A 26,578-nucleotide genomic window follows, 5' to 3' on the forward strand; every position below is an offset into this window, starting at 1 on the left:
GAGAGACTGAGGTGGGAGGATCACTTGAGGCTAGGAGTTCAAGGTTACAGCGAGCTATGTTTGTGCTACTGCACTCCAGCCTGGGCAACAGAGTGAGACCCTGTCTCTAAAAATAAAACAAAAACAAAGATGTGAATAAAAGATGTAGAGTATCCAACTTGGGCAGCATAGTGAGACCTTGTCTCTACCAAAAAAAAAAAAAAAAAAAAAAAAAAAAATTAACCTGGCGTGATTGCACATGCATGTAGCCTCCCAGCTACCTGAGAGGCTAAGGTGGGAGGGTTGCATGAGCCCAGGAGGTCGAGGCTGCAGTAAGCCATAATCATGTCACTGAACTCCAGCCTGGACAACAGAGTGAGACTCTGTCTTTACAAACAAAACAAACCAAAACCAAAAATGTATATTAAAAAATATGAAGAGTACATTAATATGCCTGTACAAACTTAAATATATATCTCAACCCAAAGTAGAGATGATCAGATACAAATTTGGAGGAAAATAAGATGTTGCATACTCATATGTCTTTTCATTCTGTTTATCTTCTACCACCTCACTCACTCTATCCTTCTAAGTGTCCACTATCTATGTACTGTCTATTTCTCTCTCTCTCCCCCCATATATATATATATAAAATCTATTATCTAACTATCTAACTATCTAGTTTCCTGGGCTTCTTTTTCATTTGCTCCCCATAACACTTTTTACCATCTTCCTTACAAAAGAGAGATGAGTGGTCACTGATCCCGTGACCACATTTTGACTTGAGAGGCTTTACAAACAATGTACTGCCTTAGAGGCAATGCAGAGTAACAGTTAGGGCACAGATTCTGGCACTGTATGACCAGAATACGAACAGGAGTGTTGCCACTCACTAGCTTTATATCCTTGGGTACCTCTTTGTGTTTTAGTTTCTTAATCTGTAAGATGATGATAAAAATAACCTTTACAGTTATTGTGAAGACTAAAGCATTAATTTCTATAAATTGCTTAGACGAGTACCTGGCACTGTTTACTATTATTTGAGGTCAGAAGGAGTCTCTATTTTTTTTTATTTTTTATTTTTTTACCATTACTCTGGTACCAGAGACAGAGAAGGGGTCTAAGGGGTCTATATAAACAATCATATCCTGGGCAATAGCATCATTTATTATAGTCTTTAAAGCAAAAATATTATTAAAGTTGTTGTTTCAGAATCAAATTATTTCCTCTGACTTGCATGTGTATGTGTACAGGTTTCTGTGGATGATCGCCTTAAACAGCTTCAGGAAGCCCACAGAGATTTTGGACCATCCTCTCAGCATTTTCTCTCCAGTAAGTACTAATGAACTGGACTGATCACATTAATTGAATGAATTAGCATTTTCTTTCACTTTAATTGAGGAAGCCGTATTCCTTGCTATAAATATGTTTATTTAGATAGATGCATGTAAGGAGGTACTAACATCAATGAAAATATTGCTTAATGGTTATTATTTGTAATAACGTAATGACAACTGAGAAGTCTTCAAGGTGGAACAGAAATGAACTCATCTTTAGCTATGATTTCTCATTGGAACGTCTGTTATGATAACTAACAGTATCACATCATCATTGCTTTGTCATAGGCAAAGATTATGAACTTTTTCATAATAAAGAAATCAGTTTTATCTTTTAAGATTTTAAATTAATTTTTCTGCTTAAAAAGTGCTTATTTAAAACACACCTTCAACTTTCAAAGTAAAAAAAAAATCACTCCCCATAAATCTTTAAGTGGGAAGATTTTGATTTATTAGGCTCACTGCGATTATATTTAGTTTTTCTTCTATTCAAGTATTGCGTATGTAGCCAAGCCACCTATGTAGAATTTTATGTAATATTTTTCAACTGGAATTTTTAAATTTATGGACTATTCTTGAGATCTTGAATGAACAATTTGAGCTTCTACTTTATTTATCATTCACAGCTGAGGATACTAAAGAATGTCGGCTTTATAGTCAACCAGATTGAGTTTAAACATTCATTCTGTCGCTTACCAGACCTGTAAATTTCTGAAGGTTGATCTCTTTGTCTTAAAATACCATATTACCTATTTCCTCTGATTGTTTTGAGAACTCAATGACAAGGCATATCCAATTACACAAAGCACCTAGCACAGTTCTTGACACAAATGCTTTTAGTAAATATTAATTCCTTTCCTTTCATTTCCTTTGGCAAATATATGTAAGAAAGCAATTTGTTTCATTTAATTCAATTTAAGTAAACTTTAAAACTTAGGGCAAAGCTTATTTCTCAATTATGACAGTTTTTTTGCAACTATAACCATAGAAACAGCTAAAAAATACTATATCTTCTAACTAAATTGATTACATTTATATTTCCTCTTAATCTTTTTGTCACTGTTGATAAACTGCCTTACCTCAGTTAAAGGTTGGGCTTTTCTTTTACAATTTCAAGAATCTTAATCAGTCATTTTTCTGCCCCTTCCTGTCCTATACCTCTCTACCTCTCACCCTCCTCACTGCCCCCACCCCTACCTCAACTCCATACAGTTTTTCTGTTTCACAAACCTTAGACCTTAGGTGGTTAATCTCTGGTATAGGCCTTCCTGGAATATACTGTGTACCTAGATGCCAGGACACATTTTTAAAGTCCAGATACCATCAATGTTGATGAAGTAAATAGGTTTGCTGTATACTTATTAGATTATTAAGTATTCCAGATTTCTAAAGCTCAGTTTTTCAAAATGTAAAGCTATGTACCAAGACCAAATGAAAGAGGAATTTACAAAATAATTGAGACTGTCTTTACAGTTCTAACTATCAGTTATCTTTAATATTGATGAAATGCTATGCTTTCACCTAGCAATCACTCTCATAGTAGAAATCAAGCACATATTCTTTTGGAAGTGAAATATTGTGAAATTTATACACATTTTGTGAAAGTCAAATACATGGCCTTGTATTATCTAACACTGAGAATCCAAGGAGGTGGAAGCTATTCAAATCAAAACAATTATTAAAATGAGTGGGGAAGTGTAAACAAAGTCCCAATTAATAAATTTAATAATTGTTATCCTTTGCTGCTTGGAATCTTTGGCTTTATTATATTTCTTGGACTTTAGCCATGGTTATAAAAGAAGCCTGTTTAGTTAGGCACAAAATAAAAACTGACCTATTAGCCTGGTGCCAACACTGAAATGAGGTTGGCTCTAATGAGAAATGTAACATACCTACTTCCTCATTTTCATCCCTTTTTTATACTTTGGTGGGCATAGATTGAGAACAGAGTGCTTGCCTTTTATAAAGAGAGGAAGAATTGTTGAGTAGAAAAATTCCTCAACTAGTGTTCAGAAATTGAGATCACATCTGAGCTCGACCGTTTATTTACTGGCTATCACTCTTTGGGCAAGTTATTTTATCGCTACACATTTAGTTCCTCATCTATCAAATGAAACTTTAATGTGTATCTTGCTGGCTTCCTTACCAAAAACATATATTTGAAAATGCTTGGCAAAGTTTAGAATGCTGAATAGTTGTAAGATATTAATGTGACATGAAATTGAGAAAAAAAAGTATTGGTGACAACTGGCTACATGAGGATCTGATGATATTTGCAAAGTATGAAAATTCAAAGTATTATTTGAATTTTTGTATTTGTTCATTTACCAAAGTTCTTTTATGGCACTAAATTCACATGTACTATTCTTCTTAAATAAGTCTTAAAATAATTGGTTAATGTAGGAATAATATATCTTTTATAAGTAAGAAGTAACTAGAATTGTAAAAAAAAAAAAAAAAAAAAAAAAAAGAAAAGTACCTCAATTTAAAAACCCTATAAAATCTCAATCTTAGTAAGGTCTAGTGCAAAAGTAGGAGACTGGGCTGTCTGTGTGTTTCAGATGAAAATAAGAAATTGGGATTTTTCTGCCTAGACGATTGATTGCCTTGGTTCTTCACAACTTTTTGCCTATTTTTAAATTCTTTCTTTTTAAATTTTATAGAAATGAATTTATTTAAATGCCATCTGTACTCAATAGCTACTCCTGTGACTATGATGCAAAGTAAAGAATGTTATTAGTCATCTGGAAAATTCAGTCTTGAAAAATCTAATTTTTAATCTGGATATACCAGGTAAAATTAATTTTGGTTTTAGCTTTATCAAAAATATATATGGAGTACAGTTTCCAGGTGGCACTAAGGTTTAAATTGTAGTATTTATAAACAACACCATTTGAAAGTTTAAAAGTATTTTTATCAACAGGTTAGATTAGTTGGCATTAGACCTTGAACCTGTGTTGTTTCTTGTTTTACTTCAAATGAATCCTTAAAGCCATTTTTTGTTTGGCCCAGTGGATCTCATAATTATAGGAATCCAGCTCAGAAACCAGAGCAGTTCATTGAATTTGCTATAAAATGTTCAGTTGTTTTGCATTAAGGTGTAAGGCTTTTTGGTTTCCAACGTTTCCAATAATCTCCCTTTGTTTCCTCAGCGTCAGTCCAGCTGCCGTGGCAAAGATCCATTTCACATAATAAAGTGCCCTATTACATCAAGTAAGTTGATTTTAATTCTCCTTTATGATACCAAGAAAATCATGTTTTATTGATAACTTAAGAGGCTTCTCCACCCATAACTTTTAAAAATGGAATTCAGTCCTGTTATCTGAAGGAAACTGTGATATAGTTAATATTAAAAAGAAACTAGTTTTAACGTGAGAATTGTATTTTTCATTTATCAGATTAGGGATATAGGTGTCTTTAGCTGATATATTTTAAAGTAGAGATTTAAATATTTGGAGACAGACGATACGCTCTGATGGCTCTACTGTACTCCAGCCTGGGCAACAAACCAAGATCCAGTCTCTAAAAAGTAAAAAAAAAAAAATTGGAGAAAATGACAGAATTTCAAAATACTCTTGATGTAATGATATTTGTCAAATTGTACAAATTCTAAACCATTTTTCTTCCTCTAAGAAAATCCAAATAAAAATGTCTTATACTCTTGTCATTTTATTCCACCAATAAGAAATAATGATTTATCATGAAAAAGTTACATATTGTCAAGTTTTTCTTTGTCTTATAGAAGTTATCTGCATTATTAGCATAGGCTCATCATTCTTTGATTTTGTTGTCCAGTTAGTTTCTCCTTCTTGCATACTGTTTCTTCTTATATGACATTTTATAAGTTTTGTATAATTTACACAGGCTCTTAGTAGACCTTGATCCTTGGCTTAGGGCTATATATTGTCATGGAACAGAATGATAAAATACTACTTCTACAGTCCCTTGGAGTATAACTTAGTAAAGATATTAATTTACAATGTGCTCTAGTGATGAGTCATAGTTGACCCTATTTTATGTGTCAGACAAACAGCATCATAATCATGACAACACCTATTTATTGTCAGGAGACAGCTCTGTCTCAGGTTAGCTGTGTGACCTCAGGTAAGTCAGATGAAGATCTCTGGGCCAAGTTTCCTTTTTATCATTTCTAACATGGGGTGTGGTATCTCCAAAATCTATGCAAATGCTAATAATCTGTTCTTCCAGTATACTTCCTGAAAACGTTGTGTGAAGTCCATGTTAGTGAAATAGTCTTTTCTTATAATTTTTTATTACAGTCTGAGAGGTAAGCTCAGGGTAAAAAACAGGTTTGCATAATATATAATAAATATAATAAGCAATATATGTTACATTAGCTTATGGGAGTTTAATATTTTTATCAGTATATAACCTACAGTGCACTGAGTTGTGAACTGAGTTGAGAACAAGGTATTAAAGCAATTGATTGGTGTCAAATTTGCCCAAGTAAGAATGGAAAGAGGTCAGACGCTGGATAAGTTGGCATGTCTCTAGTGAAAGAAGATGTGATTATCTAACTGAAAACGTTTAAAACTGTTTACATTTTTATTGTACACTGTAACAATAGTAATAGTATTAGAGAACTTTAATTTGCTTGGGTGAATATTGACTTGAATTTAATATTACAAATTTAGATACAAATCTGATGCACTGTGGTAGGCAAAATAATAACTGCTCCCAACCCCCGAAAGATGCCCACATCCTAATCCCTGGAACCTGTGAAAATGTTAGGTTACATAGCAAGGGAGAATTAAGGTCATAAATGGAATTAAGGTTGCAAATCAACTGACCTTTAATTAGGGAGATTATTCTGGATTATCCTGATGGGTTTAGTGTAATCCCAGGGGCCCTTAAAAGTGGCAGAGGAGACAAAGAGAGATTTGAGAATGCTAGCTACTAGCTTGGAAGGTAAAGGAAGCGGACATGATCCTTAAATGCAGGCAGCTACTAGAAGCTGGAAAAGGCAAAGAAATGGGATTCTTTCTTAGAACCTCCAGAGAAGGAATACAGCCCTACCAACTTTGATTTTATCCCAGGGAGACATTTTTGTAACAGCAATAGAAAATTAATGCATGTACTATACAAAAATCAAGAAGTTCATGCAAATTAATTGAAATTAATTAATTTATTGAATTGACTTAGAGTCCTTTATCATCTGATTTTTAAAAAAATGCAAACTGGATCTAGTTTTTGGGTTTTACTAAATAAAAAAATATTAAATATCTTGCTTTATGTTTATATCATGATTATCTGTGTGGTTTGGCACTTTTAAAGTCCATCCTTAATTTTAGCTCTTTTTTTAAATGAATTTCTGTATGTTCAGGTTAATTATATATGACTGAAAATTGTCTAAATCAGAATTTCTCTAATTCAAAATGTTTATAATTTTGGAAGGATCTGGTAGGATTGTATTCTTGTTCTTGTGGGGCAGATTGGTAGAATAAAAGTTAGTTTTACCTGGCTTCCCATTGGCTAGAGCACTATTACCAGCGCTGGAAAATAGATATAATGATAGCCAGTATTTTAAATAATAACGTTTAGGACCGTAGCGTTTAAAAAAATCTTCTCCATCACCAGTAAAAGATCGGATTGTTTAAAATACATGTAGTTTTAGTGTTAAATGTCTTTTAAGCCTTACAAATTTTTAGAAATGTGCCCATTTGTATATAGCAAATTCCCGTTTTCACAAAACTTGTTTAAGCAGGATCTTTCATTGTGTAATTTAACAGTTTATTTCCTCATGAAGAAGGAACATCAAATTCTGAAGGTAGAGTTATAAAAGCCAATATCTATGTGTGAAGAATTGTTATGAAAACAAAATTTAATTCCCAAATTAATAACCAAGCAAATGGTGAATGAAAAAGCATTTAATATACACTTCCCTTTGCATGGCTTCAAAAGTAGAAGAAAAATGTTTAAAACAAATTTCCCATGATTGCCATGCAACGAGAATTTCCTGGAGCAAATTAGAATGTATATGGCTGACAAAAAATAATATTCAGATAGAAATATTCAATGTTTTTGATGTTTAAATATATCATCTGTGTATTTACTGTTAGAATATGGCCAGAAAGTTGAAAGGAGATTAGGAAGGGCAAATTATTTTTATGTCATATTTTAATTTTATAGATCACTTAAAACCCACTTTGATGGCTTCCCACTGCATTTCTGTCTCTCTAGGTAATTCCTTATTATTATTTTGAAGTGCAATGTGGTGGCTCCATGACTCACATGTTTGTAGAAAATGAAAGAATATAAATCTGAACTGAAAGAGTCTATATAGTATAAATCCCTCTATTGGTTAATATCTTAAGTTAAAACTAGGCTATATAGTATAAGCCTCTCTATTTGTTAATATCTTAAGTTAAAATTAACATTTGAAAATTTTATTTGCTGCCTCTAAGGTAGACTTTCTGAAACTGATGTAGTTATTTCTTTTTTCCTAGTATAGTGCAATGAGAAGTCATTGTATTCAGGGTTTAAGAACATTTAAAATGGGGCTGGGTGCAGTGGCTCATGCTTATAATCCTAATGGTTGGGAGGCTAAGGCGGGTGGATTGCTTGCCCCCAGGAGTTCAAGACCAGCCTGAGCAACATAACAAAACCCCATCTCTACAAAAAATTAGCTGGGCATGGTACCATGCGCCTATAGTCCCAGCACTCAGGAGGCTGAGGTGGGAGGATCACTTGAGCCCAGGAGGTCAAGACTGTAGTGAGCCATGATCACACCACTGCACTATAGTCTGGGCAACAGAGTGAAACTCTTGTCTCCTAAAAAAAATAAAATAAAACAAAGAGAGAGAGAGAAAAAGAAAATTTAAAATGGTTCTTGCTGCCTTCACAATATACAAAAATCTGCCATAAAAGCCAGATCTCTCTCATTGTAAATCTTTGGTTATGTATTTTGCACAAGTTATTCATTTCCTCAGATAAAAGTTAACTTCCAGGGAGTATGAGGGATAAGAGGAATGAAAGCCTTGGGTTCGGCTGAACTTTCTTAATGCATCACGTTAACCATGTAAAATTCACCACTTCTCAGTTTGCCACAGAAATAATAATAACATATAATAATAATAAATAGTTGCTGTGGGAAATAATAATGATCATTGTAATAAATTACAGTTTTGAACAGTCATTTGCCAGGTGCTGTGCTGAATCTGGTGCATAGATGATCTCTTTTAATTCTCTCATTAGCCAAGTGAAGTATAGGTACTATAATTACCCCCATTTACAGATAAGGCTTAATGAATTATCAATAACTGCATTAAAAGTAATTAAAAAGCACACTTACAGCTTGCTTGAGATTACACAGCCGGTAAATAGAAGAGCTAGTGTTCAAACCCAGGGATTGTCTACAGCTCCTGAACTCCTGATCACTATGCGGTGCTGTGTCTTGGCCCCAATATTAGTTGAGTCAGAGGACGGAAGTTTTTAGTCCCATGGAAACTTTGACTAGGACGAAGGATTATATTTAGGAAGGAGGATAGTAGTGGAGAAAGTATGAGCAAACATCCTTTCTTTCATACCATAGACGGTTACCATTTACTATGCACCTCCTGTGTGCCAGCAACTGAGCCCAGCTGTCCAAGGACAAAGCCCATGCTTCTTCCAGTACTCCACACTGCCCTTGTATAGGCTTTTCCATAGGCTAATTTCTACAGGAGGATCTATTTTCTAGATGTTGAAGGCAGTTTCACACTGTGGTCTGGTAATGGACAAAGGTGCTTTTTCATAGATAGGAAGATGTCATTCCCACAGTCCTTGCCAGTTGGACCTTGAGAGGAACTCTGAGGTGGGGAAACACACTCTTTGGCCTTCCTCTATCTTTCCCCATTCACATGATCCGAAGATTTCTGTCAATGGGTAGATTTAAGTATCTGTGAGTAAGATGGCCAACAAAGCTGGCTTATAAGTCCTAAGGGACTTGGAACACAGATGGTTCTCTATACATCCGGCCTGTTGGTAAGTCACAGTATTTAATAGAATTTAATAAGGTGTAGTTAGGAAATAAGATTTTCCTTTTTCCTTATGACATCTTCTCTAAAGCCTGAGTTGTTGACTTTTCAGTAAGCCTTTAGTTTTGCTACAGATGACTATTCTGTTCTTGTGACAAGGTGTCACCATCACAATTTAACAATTCTATAGCTCGGTTTTTCCCACTGGAGTCTGAAGTGCAGATGGTAATTCTTCATAGAACCCTAAATACAATGTACAATATCACACAACACACAGCTTTCATTATGAACATGTTACTAATCTCTGGTTATATATACCATGCATGTCACATTTTCTAAAACTGACATTCCTCAATATTGCAAGAAATTAACCAGCATAAACTTGTCTATACCTATAAAATTTGCTGTCTTACGTTTCTTTCCCTTGTTCTAACTCCCCCTTTGAGTGGATCCAAATGGAGATTATCCTCAATTTATTACATCTCTCTTTATACTTTTATTTTCCATTCTTGTGCCCATTATTGATAACCCTGCAAAGCTCTTTTAGACCCCTTCTCATTTCCCAAGGCCACCCTCTACCTGCCCTAATCGTTTAGTAACTGAAAGGAAATGAAGTTTGTAATAGTTGTAAAATCTTGGGGAGCAAGTAGTTGATCTTTATCGCAGTCATACAGTTCATTTGCATAGATTATATATACTTGTCTTGGCAGAACTACATATACCATCTAGAGGAGAGAATTCATGCATACTTGTTTAGAAGAATTGTGCGCCAGCTTAGGCAATACAGAAGAAATAGTCCTTCCCTAAATATGGGCAGAGAGGAGTATCAGCAAGGCAATCTCCAAATACTCAGACTAACAGGAAAATGAAAGTTAACAAAGTGTGTGTAGCAGCAACAATGAAGAATTAACATGAAGCATTTTATCATTAAAGGTTATAGAAAACTTATCCCAGAACAGAATAAACCCATAACAAAGGTATAATTAACAATGAAAAATAAACATAGCTCTCTCAGAAAGGGTCCCTACAGCAGTCTTTATTTCTCCCTTCCCTCTTTCGTGAAGATGAGGGATGGTATCTTTTCGGTTTCAGTTTTTTAAGTAAAGAACTCTTGGGCCACATTTTGAATCTCTTTCAAGAACTGGAGCTTGTGGTTTTGGTTTTAATGATAAAGAAGTAAATAAAATAGAAGCATAAGAAAAATGTACTGGAGAGTCTGTTTTTCTAATAGTCTGTGACTCTGTTTTTATTGAAAATAAATATTTAAAACTCACTGGGCCAACTCTGCTGATGGGGAGGTAAGAACAAAATTGCTTTTTGAAAGAATGTAAGTACCTTAGGATCACTAAACTGCTGGGCTTGGAGGGGCTTCAGATAAATGAGCATAAGCATACCTTGGCTAACTGAAAATCTAAACAGCAGAAAGCCTGCCCTGCAGCAGCCAGCAAACCGTCACTGGGAAGAAATCTTATGTATTACTGGTGTCCTAGTTAATTGAGGTAATTTAGGTGGAACTGACATTGTCTTTGAGAGACATTAGGTAGTTCAGGACTTAAAATATCACCTTCACTGCCATTAATCTACATATTGTTGGGCCATGAAGTAGTATTTTGGCTTGGAATCTTCTAGATTACCCAACTCTATTGCATTATAATGGCACCATCAGCCTTACTGGGCAATTTGATTTTTAGGCTAAGGGATGCAGTTAGTAAAGTTCTACCATACAATATAGGAAGGATCACTGTGGGGCCATTTAGAGAGGAAAAAAGATATCTATATAAAGATTAAATTTTTAAAACTGCCATTGCAATTAGCAAAAGTACAGAAGTAATAATGTTTAAAATTGTAAAATATATAGAAATATGCTGATTATAAAGTAAAATAATACAGTAAAAGATTTCATATAACCATATAGAAAAAATTAGAAGTAATTAATCCCTGCTTTTAAAAATACATAAAAGAAAGAGATAAAGTAGTAATTTTTTTTTTAAATAAAAAGCTAAAAGCTACAAATCCAGCTTTTAAAAGCAAACTTAAAGGATACAATGATCCCCTCAACTGTTGTGGGAACATAGTCCTGGTGTTAACACCTTCAGATGGCTGCTTACAAGACTCCCCAGGGCCAGTGCAACAACGAATGACCTACAGGAATTTGGCTGATGGTCTGAATCTCCCCAGTTTGAGAGTCGGGTAGATGAGGGTGGGGTTGGGTGGGAGGTGGGGTTCCCTATGAATTCTGGGCTCATGTTGAAATATTATCAAGCTAGCGGCTCCCCTAGGTTTACTGAGTATTTGCATGTTTATATTTCCAGACAATCTAGTACCCTCAAGACAATTATCACCTGTCCCTCCCCTCGCACATAGGCACATCAGTTTTGATCATTAATTCTACTACTTTATTTAAAAACAAGCACAAATCAATCTTGTCTTATTGTTTTGTAACAAATGTTCTATTAGTCATACATGCAATACTGACATCTTATATTTTGGGGTGTATAGTATGGTAGCCTATTTCTATGTAGTCCTTTCCATGTTTGTATCTTTAAATCTACTTCTGAGTGTGAAATGACTTTAAGTGTATTTTGTTTCAGAGACGGGGTCTCACTCTGTTGCCCAGGCCAGAGGGCAGTGGTGCAACCATGGCTTATTGCAGTCTTATACTCCTGGCCTCAAGTGATCCTCCTGCCTCAGCCTCCTGAATAGCTGGGACTACAGGTGCATGCCACCATGCCCAGCTAATTGGCCTTTTTTTAGAGATGGAGTCTTGCTATGTTGCCCAGGCTGGTCTCAAACTCCTGACCTGAAGCAGTCCTCGTGCTTTGGCCTCCCCAAATGCTGGGATTACAGGCATGAGCCACTGTGCCCAGCCTAAATGCATTTTATAATCAAATCCTACAGAATTATTCATTATTTACAATGTTGTCTTCCTGCCTCCTGTCTTCATTATCATGAGATACTAATGGCATTTTTTTAAGGAAGACTCTAAACTTTTACAGTACCTATTACCAAATAGGATCATATATCTTATTTGAATTTTGGACAGAATGTTTTTTGTTTTTTTTTTTCTTGAAATCCTGACCTCCACACTTCTTTTCTCTTAAGTTAATTTTTTGTTTCTAAAAGTATATCTTTGGATTTCCTGCCTTTAAAAGCTTAGAGGACAGTAGACAGTGTTTGCGAGTGGATGAGGAAGTTGAATATAACCTGAGGAATATATAAGTTACTCCTGTAGCTTTCTCACCCACTACCTCCATCCTCTCCCCACGGGCTTTTCCACACAGACACACACATACACACCCACACCCACACCCACACACACACACCCACACCCACACACACACACCCACACACACACACCCACACCCACACACACACAGACACACACAGACACACACATACATACCCACACACACACCCACACACACAGACACACACATACACACCCACACCCACACACACACACACACACACACACACCCACACCCACACCCACACACACACCCACACACACACCCCCACACACACACCGACACACACATACACACCCACACCCACACACACACCCACACCCACACAGACACACACATACACACCCACACCCACACACACACCCACACCCACACACACACACCCACACACACACAGACACACACATACACACCCACACACACACACACACCCACACACACACAGACACACACATACACACCCACACCCACACCCACACACCCACACACACACAGACACACACATACACACCCACACCCACACACACACACACACACAAGCACATGCACAGAGTGAGAATCAATGTTACTGGTGGGGGTACTCCACATTCTTCCTATATTCTAGTCTTGGATCAAACAAGGACTGAAAAGATTATAAATTCCAAAGTAAGTACACCACCTCTCAGATCTTTAAGAAGGTGTTACTCAAATAAATGATGTCATATCAGATTGCCAACATTTGTTTTCACTCTTCATACTTTAGGCAGCTGAATGCAAAATCTATTAGTTGGGAGCTCGTGCTTGATTGCTATATATATGTAACTTCTATAAGTGTACATAAAGTAAATGTTAACAGAACCTGTATTTTGCCTGTGTCAACTTCCTTTTCTGGAGACTTCTGGTTTTCTCATAGCACCTCCCACCTTCTAATACACTGTATAACTTACTTACAGTGTTTGTCGTCTCTTATTTTTCCCCATTCTGAGGCATGGCCACTCCACTTGGCACCATGGAGTTCATTGCTAATAATTATAGGACCAGTTTGAGTGCAGGAGAAAAGTTAGAAGCCAAACAGAAGTGGCTTGAGTGGTGAATGGGACACGAGGAAGTAGATATGGTACGGTACTCATTGGTGAATTTTGTCTGTGAAGGAGAGAAGGAAGGTGATAACTAGCAGAAAATGTAGACTTGAGGTAGGGGTGTGTGTGTGTATGTGTGTGCTTAAGGATGGCATGTCTGTAAACATTTATATTCTACAAAGGATAGTCTTCTTGAGAGAGGGGTTGACAGTGCAGCACAAGAAATTTTTAAGAAGTCATTGGGAAGAATTGGCCTTTAATAAGAAGGGGGACAATTTCTCAGTTAAAGGGGAGAGAGGAAAACAAACTGGCAGTTGGAGGGAGGTTTCCTGAGTTGGTGGTGGAGAGAGAAAGGAGTCCTCATCTAGTAGTATTTAGGTTTTCAATGAAGCGTGAGATAAAGTAAAATGATATTAAGGCAGAGAAAGAAACCAGTTTGGGGAGAGAGATAGCAGTAGTGAATTTCTGTTTTGGAGTTTGGGAAAGCAAGTTTATTAGGGAATATAGTGCAGTTGCCAGGAGTTGGACATTTGAGGTTTGAAATCACATATTTTGAAGTAAAATGAGTCTGTCTGTTGAGTGATTTTCTCCAGTTGTTTTTATCCACAGCTGCTCAGGTCCAGAGTAGGCAAGTAATTGAGCTGATCCAGACATGGGATTTGCAAGGGGTGAGAGAGAAGCAAGGGAGATGAGGTTATTTGTAATGATTCTAATGATAGACCATGGACTCAAATTTGGACAGATTCATCAAGAAATATTTTAAAACCTTAATTATGCAAATATACTTCCATATCAAGAGCTTAGCTTAAAATGAGACTATCTCTGTTTAAATCCCATTTCTATTACTTACTATAGGACCTCAGACAAGCTATCTAAGCACTCTCTGCCCTAGTTTTTTTAATCTGTAAGGTGGAGACAATATTGTCACCCAAGTCATAGCATTGTAATCCAAATTGAATTTACACATAGAAAAAGTTTATCCAAAAAAGTTTACTTGGTACAAATTGAGCACTCAAATAGCATGTTATTACTGTGATTAATATACATCCTGACCTAGTATATTTTACTTTGCACAGCAAAGAAGAAATATTTTTCTTTCTTTGATTGTCTTATCTCAGAGCAATATACATAGTTCTTGTCCCCATATTTGTATTTTTACTTATCTTTAGTTTTGTTCTGTTATATGCCTTTATAATTATAATTGGAATGGAATGATATATAGCAAACCTCACAAAATCCAGTTACAAGCATAAAATTGGATAGCTAGTAACAAATAAGTATATTTGGGTAAGTGTCAGTTTTTGGACAAACAAGTTGCCTTCTGATCATCCTTTAAGGTTTCATGGAAAAATATGAGACCACTCTAATGAGGACAAATGGGTTTAAGAAGTATCTTCCGCAGAGCAGTCATTTGCCCAGAAATCAATATTTTACCAGCCTATCAAAAGTGCATGTCCTTTGCTTTTGGTTCATTGTGTTACATATTAGGCAGTATTGCAGCACAACTTTTTTTGTTTTCTTTGTTTGTGCTACAATCTTATATTATTTGTGTTTTACTTTCTGTGGCTTATCAGTGTTATATTGTTATGAATAGTAATAGGTGGAAGGATATACTACTTCTTAACCTTATTGGCTTAATATTTTAATAATATCCATAAAATGCAGAGATTATATGTTATCCCAGCTGGGGCTCTTCAGAGTAAGGGGGCACTTTTAATAATTATACCGGGATGCTGATGTATAATTCCTATATACAGTCTAGTATAAAGCAGGATTTATACTGCTTGAAGGATAGTTTTCAAAATAGGCAAAAATCTTAACTCTTATACAAATACAAAAAGAGCATGTTTCATTTAACTCATAATAAGGGAACCAGTAAGAAGTTATAATAGGTTCCAAAGAGAATACAAAACGTCACATATTTATAGTCAGATTAGGGATGCTAAAATGAATTTACCTCTGGATGCAAAGCTGACAAACTGGTCAATATCCACAGGACAATAATCAGTTGCATTCTACTGGGCACAATTTGCATTTATATGGACAGAAATCATTTGCATTACTATCTGTTTTCTTCAGTTTGCAGAGTTTAAAATAGCTCAGAGATAATTTAAGCTTTGCAGGATACCCACTGATTTTTTGCCCACAACAAAGACCTTCACAATTTTTCCCTGCACAGGTAAAACTGTATAGCTGGCCAGCCTAGTTACATGTCACATGTTCTCACTATTGTTTGCTTCATATGATTTTGTACTTAACTGTTAATTGCTACTTTGTTTTTGTTTTTAATTTTATTCTTGGATAGATTCCCATGGCTGTTGCCTTTTAAAAAGAGGATTTTTAGTAATAAAATCATAATTTTATTTTAGAGCTTATCAAGCTGCACAATATGAAGTCCCACTCCCTGTTCATATTTGAGATTAATTAGAACCCAAGCTGTTGTTATTTTGGGGGAAAATGCTACTTTTATTCTGTTTTGGTTGCCTACTCTGGGAGGACTTCAGGCATTTTGGCAAGAGGAGCTGAGCTATCTGCAGCTGTTCAAATACTTTGAGCCTTTGGGTTCATTGTGGATTTTGCTTTAACCCTCTCCCCCAACTTAAAAAAAAAACCCGCAGCCAACTACATCGCCTGTTTTTTTTTATTTCTGTTGTTTGGTAAGCAGCAGTTATACTTTTGTAACCAGAGGCTGTATTTATTTTCTGTGTTGGCAGTTCTGCCTAATGAATCAACTGGTATTGAATTCACAAAGGGAGATGCCCGTTCCCTCCCTCCATCTGCTTGCCAAATGTGTGTGTTCCCTCAGCTCTCAGTAGTGGTTTCACTAAAAAGAGCCATTAGCAAGAGGTGTTCACCTTGAATTCTCAGTCCTCTGCATGACTGAGAAATAGTGGTATTTTCCTCTTGTCATTCCGTAGGGGTTGTGTGAGGTGAAGACCCAAACCTGTAATTTGTTGTTTAAGTATAATGTCTGGCTGTACATTACCAATGGCTTTAGTTTGGTTCTTGAGCCTTGGTTTGCTCCATCATGATGGGATGTCTGTCTCTGGACAGTACTGTTGTCATGGGGATTTAAATTCCCTGAAAGAGAAGACAAGAGATCAATGAACCCTAGTAGGTTCTCTCAGACTGGGAGCCCATGATGCCTTACTGGAATTGCATTACCTCCTCAGCAAATCCTTCCATACTTGTTGGTGATAGGGAGGAAATTCTTTTTGAGACTCAGCATTTTTGTAAAGCTCTGAGCCTAACGATGAATAGTAAGAATTTAGGTCAAACAACTTCAGTACCCGGCTCCATGGTCTTTGGAGCAATTTGTAGTATCACTACCAGCAAACCAAAAGGGTGGAATGGTTTTGTTGGTGTTCAGTAGTGAACCATGAAGTTAGAAGTATTTGTCTCTGCATTGGAGTCAAGAATCTGGTTAGAGGAGCCCGACAACTTTCCATCTCTTTCCAAGACAGATCTTCACATTGTAGTTACATTATTTTGTTTGAGATCTTGGAATTTCCAGGATACATACCCAATTGCTAATATTTCCAGGATACATACCCAATTGCAAATGCACACTTTAAATATTTTTCAAAGGTAAGTATGAGTTATTTGGGGTTTTTGTTACCTGTGTATATATAACAGTGATGATGTTCTTTTCCCAGTGACGTGCCCCAGTTTTTGATATATTACATAGGCTTGAAAAATAATTTCTCTTGAATTTGATTTTATGAACGTTGTAGTATCACTCTCTTAGGTACTATGCGGTTCGTTTAGCTTACTAAATAGTTTTATAAGAACTAGGTGTCATTTAAGAAGTCTTTGGAGCATTATTAAATGTTATTAATCTACCCTGACCTAGATAAGGGGCACTTAACTCTTTTTAAATGTAAGGCCACTGACCCACCAAAGTCATGAACTGTTTACCTAAGAAACTTAATTGAAGCATTCCATTTATGTTTTAACCTCAATTTATTACCCCAAAACTTCCATCTAACGTATGAATTAGTTTTGAAATTTACAGAAAAAGAGAAAGTATAAAACTTGCTTTTAAAGTGAAGAACATGAGGAAAACAATTTAATACATATAGAAAATAATAATACTGGTTAATGGGAGGAAGCTGAGAAGAGGAACACAGAGTCAAAGTGGCAAGAGACACTTGCCTGAGGGGAGTGGGGAATCCAGATACACATGAAGAGAAGAAAGGGTAGATTTGCACTGAGGAAAGTTCGACTCAAGGTAGAAGAGGAGGGAGGCTCCGTAGATTGCGGGATGATGTTATTCAGAGTTAAACTTGTTTCTGCAGTCTTTGGAAATATGACGAGACTTTTAAGGTGTAGTGACTCTCACAGCACTACTTCTGCTGTTGGAGGATTTGTTCTGAATGATAATCTACATCTGTTCAACAGATATGGGTTTATTCTGGAGCCTGCATTGATCTGGCAACATCAAGCCAGGACCCAAGGGTTTGTGACAGTCACATTTTATATCTAGGTTTTAATTTTTAGTTTCAGTTCTGTTTGAAATAGGCAAAGCAAAGATTTCATTTGTCTTTGTACAATCTAGTTGCTCAAATTAAATTTATTATTAAAAAATTTTTATAAAAAACTTTTGTATAGAGATAAGGTCTCGCTATGTTGCCCAGCTGGTCTCAAACTCCTGGGCTCCCACCTCAGGCTCCCAAAGTGTTGGGATTATAGATGTGAGGCACCACACCTGGCTAAAATTTATTATTAATATTTTTTATTTTTTTGAGACAGTGTCTCACTCTGTCACCCAGTCTAGAGTGCAGTGAAACAATCTCGGCTCATTGCAACCTCCACCTCCCAGGTTCAAGCGATTCTCATGCCTCACCCTCCTGAGTAGCTGGGACTACAGGCACCCGCAACCACACCTGGCTAATTTTTGTGTTTTTAGTAGAGATGGGGTTTCATCATGTTTGCCAGGCTCGTCTCAAACTCCTGACCTCAAGTGATCCACCTGCCTCAGCCTCCCAAAGTGCTGGGATTATAGGAAGAGCCACTGCCCCTAGCCAGTGTTTCAAATATTAAGTAATAATTGGGCATTGGGTTTCTGAATGGTTGATAATGAGGATAATTTTGCATGTATTTTTAAAAATTTGAAAAAAATCATTTCTACTTGGGTATTTCCTTTTTGCCCTATATGAAGTTTTTTGATTTTTTGTTTATTTTTAAAATTTTACCTTTTTTTTTTCCAGCCATCAAACACAGACCACCTGTTGGGACCATCCTAAAATGACCGAACTCTTTCAATCCCTTGGTAAGTGTTATTAATAGTAATAAATTAACCTAAACAACTGAGAACTGTGTATTCTTTTTTTTTTTTTTTTTTTTTTTTTGAGGTGGATTCTCGCTCTGTTGCCCAGGCTGGAGTGCAGTGGCGTGATCTCGGCTCACTGCAACCTCTGCCTCCCGGATTCAAGCAATTCTCCTGCCTCAGGCTCCTGAGTAGCTGGGACTACAGGCGCCCACCGCCACTCCCAGTTAATTTTTTGTATTTTAGTAGAGACAGGGTTTTACCGTGTTGCCCAGGCTGGTCTCGAACACCTGAGCTCAGGCAATCCACCCGCCTCGGCCTCTCAAAGTGCTCCCATGAGCCACTGTGCCCGGCCGAGAACTATATATTGTTAAATAGGAGCTAATCACCAGCTTTTCCTACATGGCATATTAATGTTAAAAGAATCATGTCATTGACATTTAAAAGCAGTTAAATTTCTAAGGGCAATGCAGTAAACAGGTACTGCCTTTCTTAGGAGAATTGTGTGGTTTGAAATCATGTGAGCCAAAAAGAGTTGATTTACAGGGAGGAATGTAATTGTAGTTTTTACCTCCTTCGTATTGAGTCATCTTAACCTTCAGCTTTGCACGCAAAAAATATATATAGATATACAATTACAATATAGCCAACTTTAATCCACTGCCTTAAATTTGCTTTTGGCTCACTTTTTATTTAGTACATGCCATCAAATTAGCTCACCTAGTTTAAATTTGTCTAAATTGTTAAAAGCTAAATTCATTTTTATATAAAAATGCAAGAAAACACAGACGAGAATTCCGATTTTGTTTTAATTTCTAGTGCAATGTGGCTTTCAACTTATTGTTTAACCTACTTCCTCTGGTTGGTCCAGTGGTTTTTTTAAGTTTTCTCTTTGGGTAGCTAAGGAGATGCTGGAGGGAAGAGCAGCACCTGAAGCCTCCTTCTCCCATTTCAATAAAAAGGATGTCCCCTTTTTTAATCTCTTTAAATGTTGGGCTTCTGTGTGAGTTTTTTTTTTGGTGGGTGAAGGACCCTGCAAAAGTTGGACAAACAAAGGACATAGAACTGGTTTGCTTAGTTTGTAAAATGAGGGGGCAAAATTTGATGATATCTGAGTTTTCTTTTAACTCTACTAATCTCTGATACTCTGTCTTTAGGGGACAAAGAAAGAAATTACAATATCTATTGTTTCCAAAGAGTTGAGTATTGGTTGTAGGATCATTTTAACCAGATCTGCAAAAGGGCAGAAAAAGCAGATCAATCAGGATGGGAGGAGCATAGAAATAAGATGAGCTCCATGAATAGTGAGCTGGACAGTGTGGTTGGAAGAAAATGAAGTGTCCTTGGGGGAGATGCCCCTGGACGAAACTCTCCTTTATCGGGAAAAAAAAGGAAGGGCCCTCTGCCTACTGTGCAGTGCATTTAATAAGCCATATGACTGCTGTACTTTCTATTCATCACCTTCCTCTTTTTCGTACCAAAGGGCTGAAAGGGGTGGTACCTTTTCTCACCCATCATAAGGGTCATGGTGACCCTCCTATAACAAAAGACAGGTCAACCAGAAAAGCACAAGAAATTTACTTAATCAAAGTTTTACCTGACATGAGAGCCTTCAGAAGACTCAAAGACAACAGGGAAAAGTATCTGTTTTTACTCTTAGACTGAGTGAGGAATGGATGACTGCATTGAATTGTGATTGGATGAAAGCGTATAATTTAATGATAATAGACTGAGAAGGGAATTCCAGCAAGGCCTATCTATTCAGATTCTTCTTGGCCTCTCCCTGCAGCATATTCCTTTCCTGTAGGGACAGGATACCTGTCACAGGGGAATCTTCAGGAGAGAAGGGAGAAGGTCACAGTGAACTTGCTAGATTTTATGGCTTGCTTTGGGGAAGAGAAGTTCTAGTTTTTATGACCCACCTTGGGGAAGAGGAATTCTGGTTTCTATTTATCACTTTGGAAGGAGAAAGAGGGTCAGGAGACAAGAAACCCAGAGGTCAGAGAGACCTTACTTCTGAGGACTTCCAGTCTCCTTCATTTCAAAGTACTCAACCCACCGTGTTCTGAGCCCTGACACCTGGTTGAAAATACTTTCTTAGAATTTTTTCTGTAGCACTGCTTTGAGATGTATCTCAACATGGTGCTAATGATCATTTAATTTTTTTCTTAAATACGTCTTGGGGAATTTGGGAGAAGGCTTTTTATTTCAGGCAGACATAATATTTTTTCATCATCCAAAGTAACCAAATACATTCTGGGCATTCAATATGTATTCAATAATAAGCCTATCTTCGAACTGTTCCTTTTTCTATTTCAGCTGACCTGAATAACGTACGTTTTTCTGCCTACCGTACAGCAATCAAAATCCGAAGACTACAAAAAGCACTATGTTGTGAGTTATTCTACCAAAGTTAATCAATCTGTTACTTGAATTGCCTTTTTTTTTTTCCCAAGAGAAAGATAAATGAAGAGGATGGAGTATTTGCCGAGTTAATCTGGTTTTCAGTGTACCTCACTCAAGGAGTTGGTTTTGTTTCTATAAATGTTTTATTACTTGCCCCATCAGTGTGCAGTACTGAACACATGCCATTCTTACTTGGAGAACAAAATTAACTGAAACACAGGAGTAATGTAAAAAGCTTTTTCAAAAATTGTGCTGCCACCTAATTTAAAAGGATTAAATCAAAGAAAGTATTAAGTCATGTGTTTTCAGTACCTTTTGCCCATTTGGAAGTGTAGAGTTCCAGTTTGTCTCAATACAACTGTATATAAAGAAACACTAAAAAATCACATTCCTGATCTAAATTTGAACTGGCACCTTAACAAGTGAGATAAAAAGCTCTATTTTCTTTTAAATATATCTTGAGACATTTAGTATTATCAATGTGTTTTTCCTGTGGAGGATGTGTTCAGAGTGGAATTCTGTGACAGTCCTTTCATCAAAAGGATATTTCCCCCCGCAAAATAACCTAAAATTAAGTAGCAATGTGAATACTTAGCATATAGATTTATGCTATCTGGATTCTACTTGTGGTTGTAGTTCTAATGATTGAGTCTACCCTAGGCCTTGTCAGATAGTTGATATGGAAAGTGATATTTACCTATTCATTTAAGATAGGGTAAATTGAAAAGTTTCAAGTATTCTTGTTTGCTACCTTTTGTTAACCGTTAATATACGTCTAGGCAGTTCAGTGATGCTTTGAAAATTATGCTTTGAAAAATGATATGTTAGGGTTGAAAAATCTGTTCCTTGAAAGTCAATAGAAATTAGCAATAAATTTTAAGCTGGCTGCATGAAGAGTTGAGGAAAGACAGGTATAATGTCATTGAGAAAAAATAGTAATGCAAAGCTTGAAAATAAGAAAAGCTTAAGCTATGTATGGAAGAGAAGTCTACAGGGCTGAAAGACACCTCCAGATAAGGCAGTGCAAGGAAGAATGAGATGACCTTGACTCTTGCGTAATCCACAGAGCCTCAAAGATAATTAGCAGATTGTAGTAGTTGCAGCAAGTGTTGCAGAATTACCAGGACAAAGAAAAGAAAGCCACCACGCTCTGGCTACTGATCAGTATGTTGAGCGAAAAGAGAATAGGAAGTAAATTATGAACACACAAAAGGGATGTTTGGTCTGTGCAGGAGTCCGTGGTGACAGCAGTTTTGAAAGAGGCTCAGCTGCACATCCAGGATCCAGTTGATGGGTCTGGAAGTTCTTCTCAGGCCTGATGAGCTATAAAATGAGGACAAATGACTCAGCCACAAAATTTCCATTGACAGAAGACTGCTTTTTGTTGTTATGAACATGGTCCCAGTTTTCAACAACACTTCTGGGTGGATAAACATATTAACACATTTGGTGTTTTCTTCTCTTGGTTCTTTGGATTCCTAAAGAAAAAAACCCCCTCCTCAGCTCTTCCCCTCCAACCTGAGAGGAACAGAAGGGATGCTCCTCCAACTTCTAAACTAAACGAGATTGGTAATGACAATTAAACAACTAAATGACAGTTAGAAAAGGGCTAGATTGTATTGGATTTCAAGTATATGAGGTGTTTTTTTCAGAGCCAACTGGCCTTCACTTTTCCCACAGCCTTCTCCTACTCCCCTCCAGCCAAGGCCTCTGGGCCACTCCTGGAGCTCACCAGTTTATTATTAATCTGCTTCTTCCTCTCCCTTCCTTTCCATTTACTAGAAATACCCTGACCCTTTCTCTGCACTGGCCTGTAACCCTTTCTTCCCCCCAAATACTGTTAAAGATTTACCTCTTTTGGAAACATTTACAAGCTAATCCTACCGTCTCCATGTTTTCTCCCAGTAGTTTACGATTGCCTGTAATAGCAGGTTCTCTCACGTTAGTGACAAGTGCTTTTGTGTGCTCAAATAATGTTTGGTGGATTGCCCCGTCTCCACTGTGAACTACTTTAGGTCATGGCTGTCTCTCATTTTGTGCAAATCCCCACTCAGCATAAGGCCGAGGGCAGTGTCATTGTTCATTCATTTGTTGGGCTCCAAGATTGTGCAGGAGATAAAATAGTATAAACAGACTTGATTCTCACACTCAAGGAACTCGTATTTGGAGAATGTTGCACATGGACCCAATGCACTGCTTACAAAAGATTCCTGCTGCTCTCAGAATGGAATGGTCTTTGCCTGGCTCACCTCTCTGTCCACCTCCTTCCTTCTGCTCCACCGGGGAATCACCATTTCATCATCCACTTAGTGATAGAAATGGCAAACTCTGTATTCCATTCCTCCTGCCTAAAAAGCACTTGTCCTAGCTCTTTGTATAGGTTGGTGCAAAAATAATTGCAGTTTTTGCCATTAAAAGTAAGTTAGGGTATTTCATTAAAAGTAATGGCAAAAACCTCAATTACTTTTGCACCAACTTAATACTTCTGTTCTTCCCTTGGCTGGTACACTCATTCCTGTAGGTCTCAATGTCATTGATCACCTCTCTTTTAATGAGGTTTTCTATGGCTCCTCATAGAACTGTTCTTTTCCTTACATGACACTTCTGGTGCTTGGTTTAGGCACTAAGGCAAAGTGTCAATCGTAACTTTTAATATTCTGTTTATTAGTTATTGTTTGCTTCTCCATCATGGGAGGGATCAGTCTGTGTTCATCTCTACTTAGGACCTCATACAATTTCTGGCACAGAGCAGGGGTTGCTTAGGACACATTGAGTGAATGATTTGAGTTTGAAGGTTATATAGCAGTACTCCAGAAGATGTGTCCAAGGAGATTTATAGCAGCACTTTTTAATAGTAAAACTTATTCAGTTTTGGCATATTTATAAATATAATACAGCCACAAAAATCAATGAACTAGTAATCAGCATCAACATGATTTAATCTTAGAACTATAAAATTAAATGAAAAAATTAAATGGCAGAAAGAAAATGTGTACCACTCTGTTCCATTTATATGCAGTTCAAACCCATGCAAAACTAACGCTATATACACTTTTAAAAACTGAAAGTGAAATACAAAGGTGAATGGTTACCCCGTAATTGTAAGAGGATGTAATTAGGCAGGATTTCCAAGGAGCTTCCAAGATAGTGGTAACATTCTGTTTTTTTCATCTGTGTGGTGGACTAATGGTTGTTTGTTCTGTTATTTTCTTTTAGACCACACATATGTATTTTCTGTTTTCCTTTGTATTTTGATTTTGAAACTTTATGTGATAGGTAATAGCAGAAAAGCAAAAGGGAAGTATGTTCTGAGGAGGGAGAGAGTCCTCTCATTATGAAGAAGAAGGCAGGTTTCCTTGATTAGTGGGCATATGAGCCAGGCTATAAAAGGCACCTGGGATTTAGGCATGGGGCATTTAATTGGGAATAAGAAGGGAAGGAGTTATCTGTGTGAGAATTAAGGTGTGGACGGTGTTCAGGGAATATCAAGTTATACAGTCTGAATGTAATAGCTTAGCTATTTTGTCCAATATCCAGAAATTTCCTTAAAGTTAGTTTAGGTCAATTTGAAGGTCATTTCTTTCCTGAAATTCCTTTCTGTTTTGTTCCTCAAGTTCTTAATTGTGTTGTATTTCATGTTTGGATATTTTTCGTTATAGAATGGGGAGCCATGAGGCATTTTCTGTATTGTGGGAATTTAGAGATAGGGCCAGAGGTGGAAGTATGCTTTAGGGACTATCTAAGAAAGACCAAAGGGCAGAGAACAGAGAATGGGTAAATAGTTCAGGCAAAGGATGATCAAGGCTGAGCTGGCTGGGAGTTGTAGGAGGGGAGATGAGGGTCTGGATTTTTAAGGCCGCCTGAGGAAGAACTGTTGACTGGGGGTATTGGGTAGTTGGTAAATTGTGGCGGGTAGAAGAAGGAAGGATGTTAGGCTATTTCACGGTTTGCAGACTGGATTTCATCATGACAAGAAGGCCAGGCCTTTATGGGCATAGGTTCCTGAAAGAGAATTATATAGCTCTTGTAGGGATCAGAGCAATGGGACGTGGGTCAAGTGTTGAGGCAGGAGATCAGCAGGAGAAAAGAGAATCTGGAACCATCCAAAGAGAAGCAATAACAGAAATAAAGGGAGTGAGTGAGGGCCTCAGGCTCACAGAGTGAAAGGCCAGATGTGAAACCTTGAGCTCTGCCTATATTTCTGGGGAAGAGGAGATAGGGGAAATGCTAAAAATAATAATAATTAAAAAATAAGAAAAAAAGAATGGCCACATAGCTTGACACCTGTAGAAGTGTCACAGAAGCCCAAGATTGGGTGCTTAACAGTGTTCATTGTTTTGCAGAACAGGAGAGTGATGATGCATTTCTATTCCATCCCCTGTGCCTCGTATGTGGGATTAAAGAAAAAGTCAGAAAGTTGGATAGAAAATGATTCTGCTGTTTGTTTCATTTACCACATGACTGAGCTGTCATTTGTCTCCCTTTGAAATGAGAAAATCTTAATCATAATTTTCTAGGATTTAAATGTAGTCAGTTCTTTAAAGGTACCTAAATGTGACACACTTCAGGAAGATTTACGCTTGACTTAGGCACTAAGACAAAGTGTCAGAGTAAATTACTAAAAATTGAAGACATGATAGTCTGTGGGATGTGGCAAATTAGTGTCACAGCTACAGAGTGTATAACCAGGGAGACTTCAGAAAGAAATGCAAGGACAGCCTGATGCAGGAAATGCGCTTTTTGGAATTTGGTCTGTTGTCACCTGATGCCATGTGGGGATCCAATAGCAGTGCTATGTTACTGGCATAATTAATGTCGGAATTCAGAAAACTTACAGCCTTTTGGCCACATTTGAATATGTTCCTTGGTGTCTGTGGGGAGCTGTAGTTCCCTAGCTACTGCCCTTTATTAAACACTTTCCTTTGTCAGACACTTTGCTTCTGCCCACTAGAGGTTTACAATTGAAAACTGTGTACAGTTGACACCCAAAACTTAACATTAACAGTCAATTAACACATATTTGATATGCTATGTATTATATACTCTTATTCTACAACAAAGTAAGCTAGAGAAAAGAAAATATTAAGAAAATAACAAAAGACAAAATATATTTAATATTCACTAAGTGGAAGTGATCATCATAAAGGGTCTTCATCCTCGTTGACTTCATGTTGATTAAACTGAGGAGGAGGAAGAAGAGGAGCAGTTGGTGTTGCTGTCTCAGGGGTAACAGAGGCAGAAAGGGTAGAGGAGGGAGGAGAGGCAGGCACACTCAGTGCTTAACTTTAATTGAAAAAACTCCACG

General features: G+C 37.0%; 1 protein-coding gene across 12 annotated transcripts in view; it reads left to right on the forward strand.

Annotated features, from left to right (window-relative positions):
- UTRN (utrophin) overlaps positions 1 to 26,578 on the forward strand; it is a 575,792-nt gene that overhangs the window by 475,896 nt on the left and 73,318 nt on the right. For all 12 annotated transcript variants that reach the window (XM_063666718.1, XM_063666723.1, XM_063666719.1 and 9 more), the window contains 4 exons: positions 1,233 to 1,311; positions 4,469 to 4,529; positions 18,809 to 18,870; positions 21,187 to 21,261. In XM_063666718.1, coding sequence (XP_063522788.1) covers positions 1,233 to 1,311; positions 4,469 to 4,529; positions 18,809 to 18,870; positions 21,187 to 21,261 — 277 coding nt within the window. The remainder of the gene's footprint in view (positions 1 to 1,232; positions 1,312 to 4,468; positions 4,530 to 18,808; positions 18,871 to 21,186; positions 21,262 to 26,578) is intronic.

Source organism: Pongo pygmaeus, chromosome 5 (assembly GCF_028885625.2).
Source record: "Pongo pygmaeus isolate AG05252 chromosome 5, NHGRI_mPonPyg2-v2.0_pri, whole genome shotgun sequence".
NCBI classification, from domain to species: domain Eukaryota; kingdom Metazoa; phylum Chordata; class Mammalia; order Primates; family Hominidae; genus Pongo; species Pongo pygmaeus.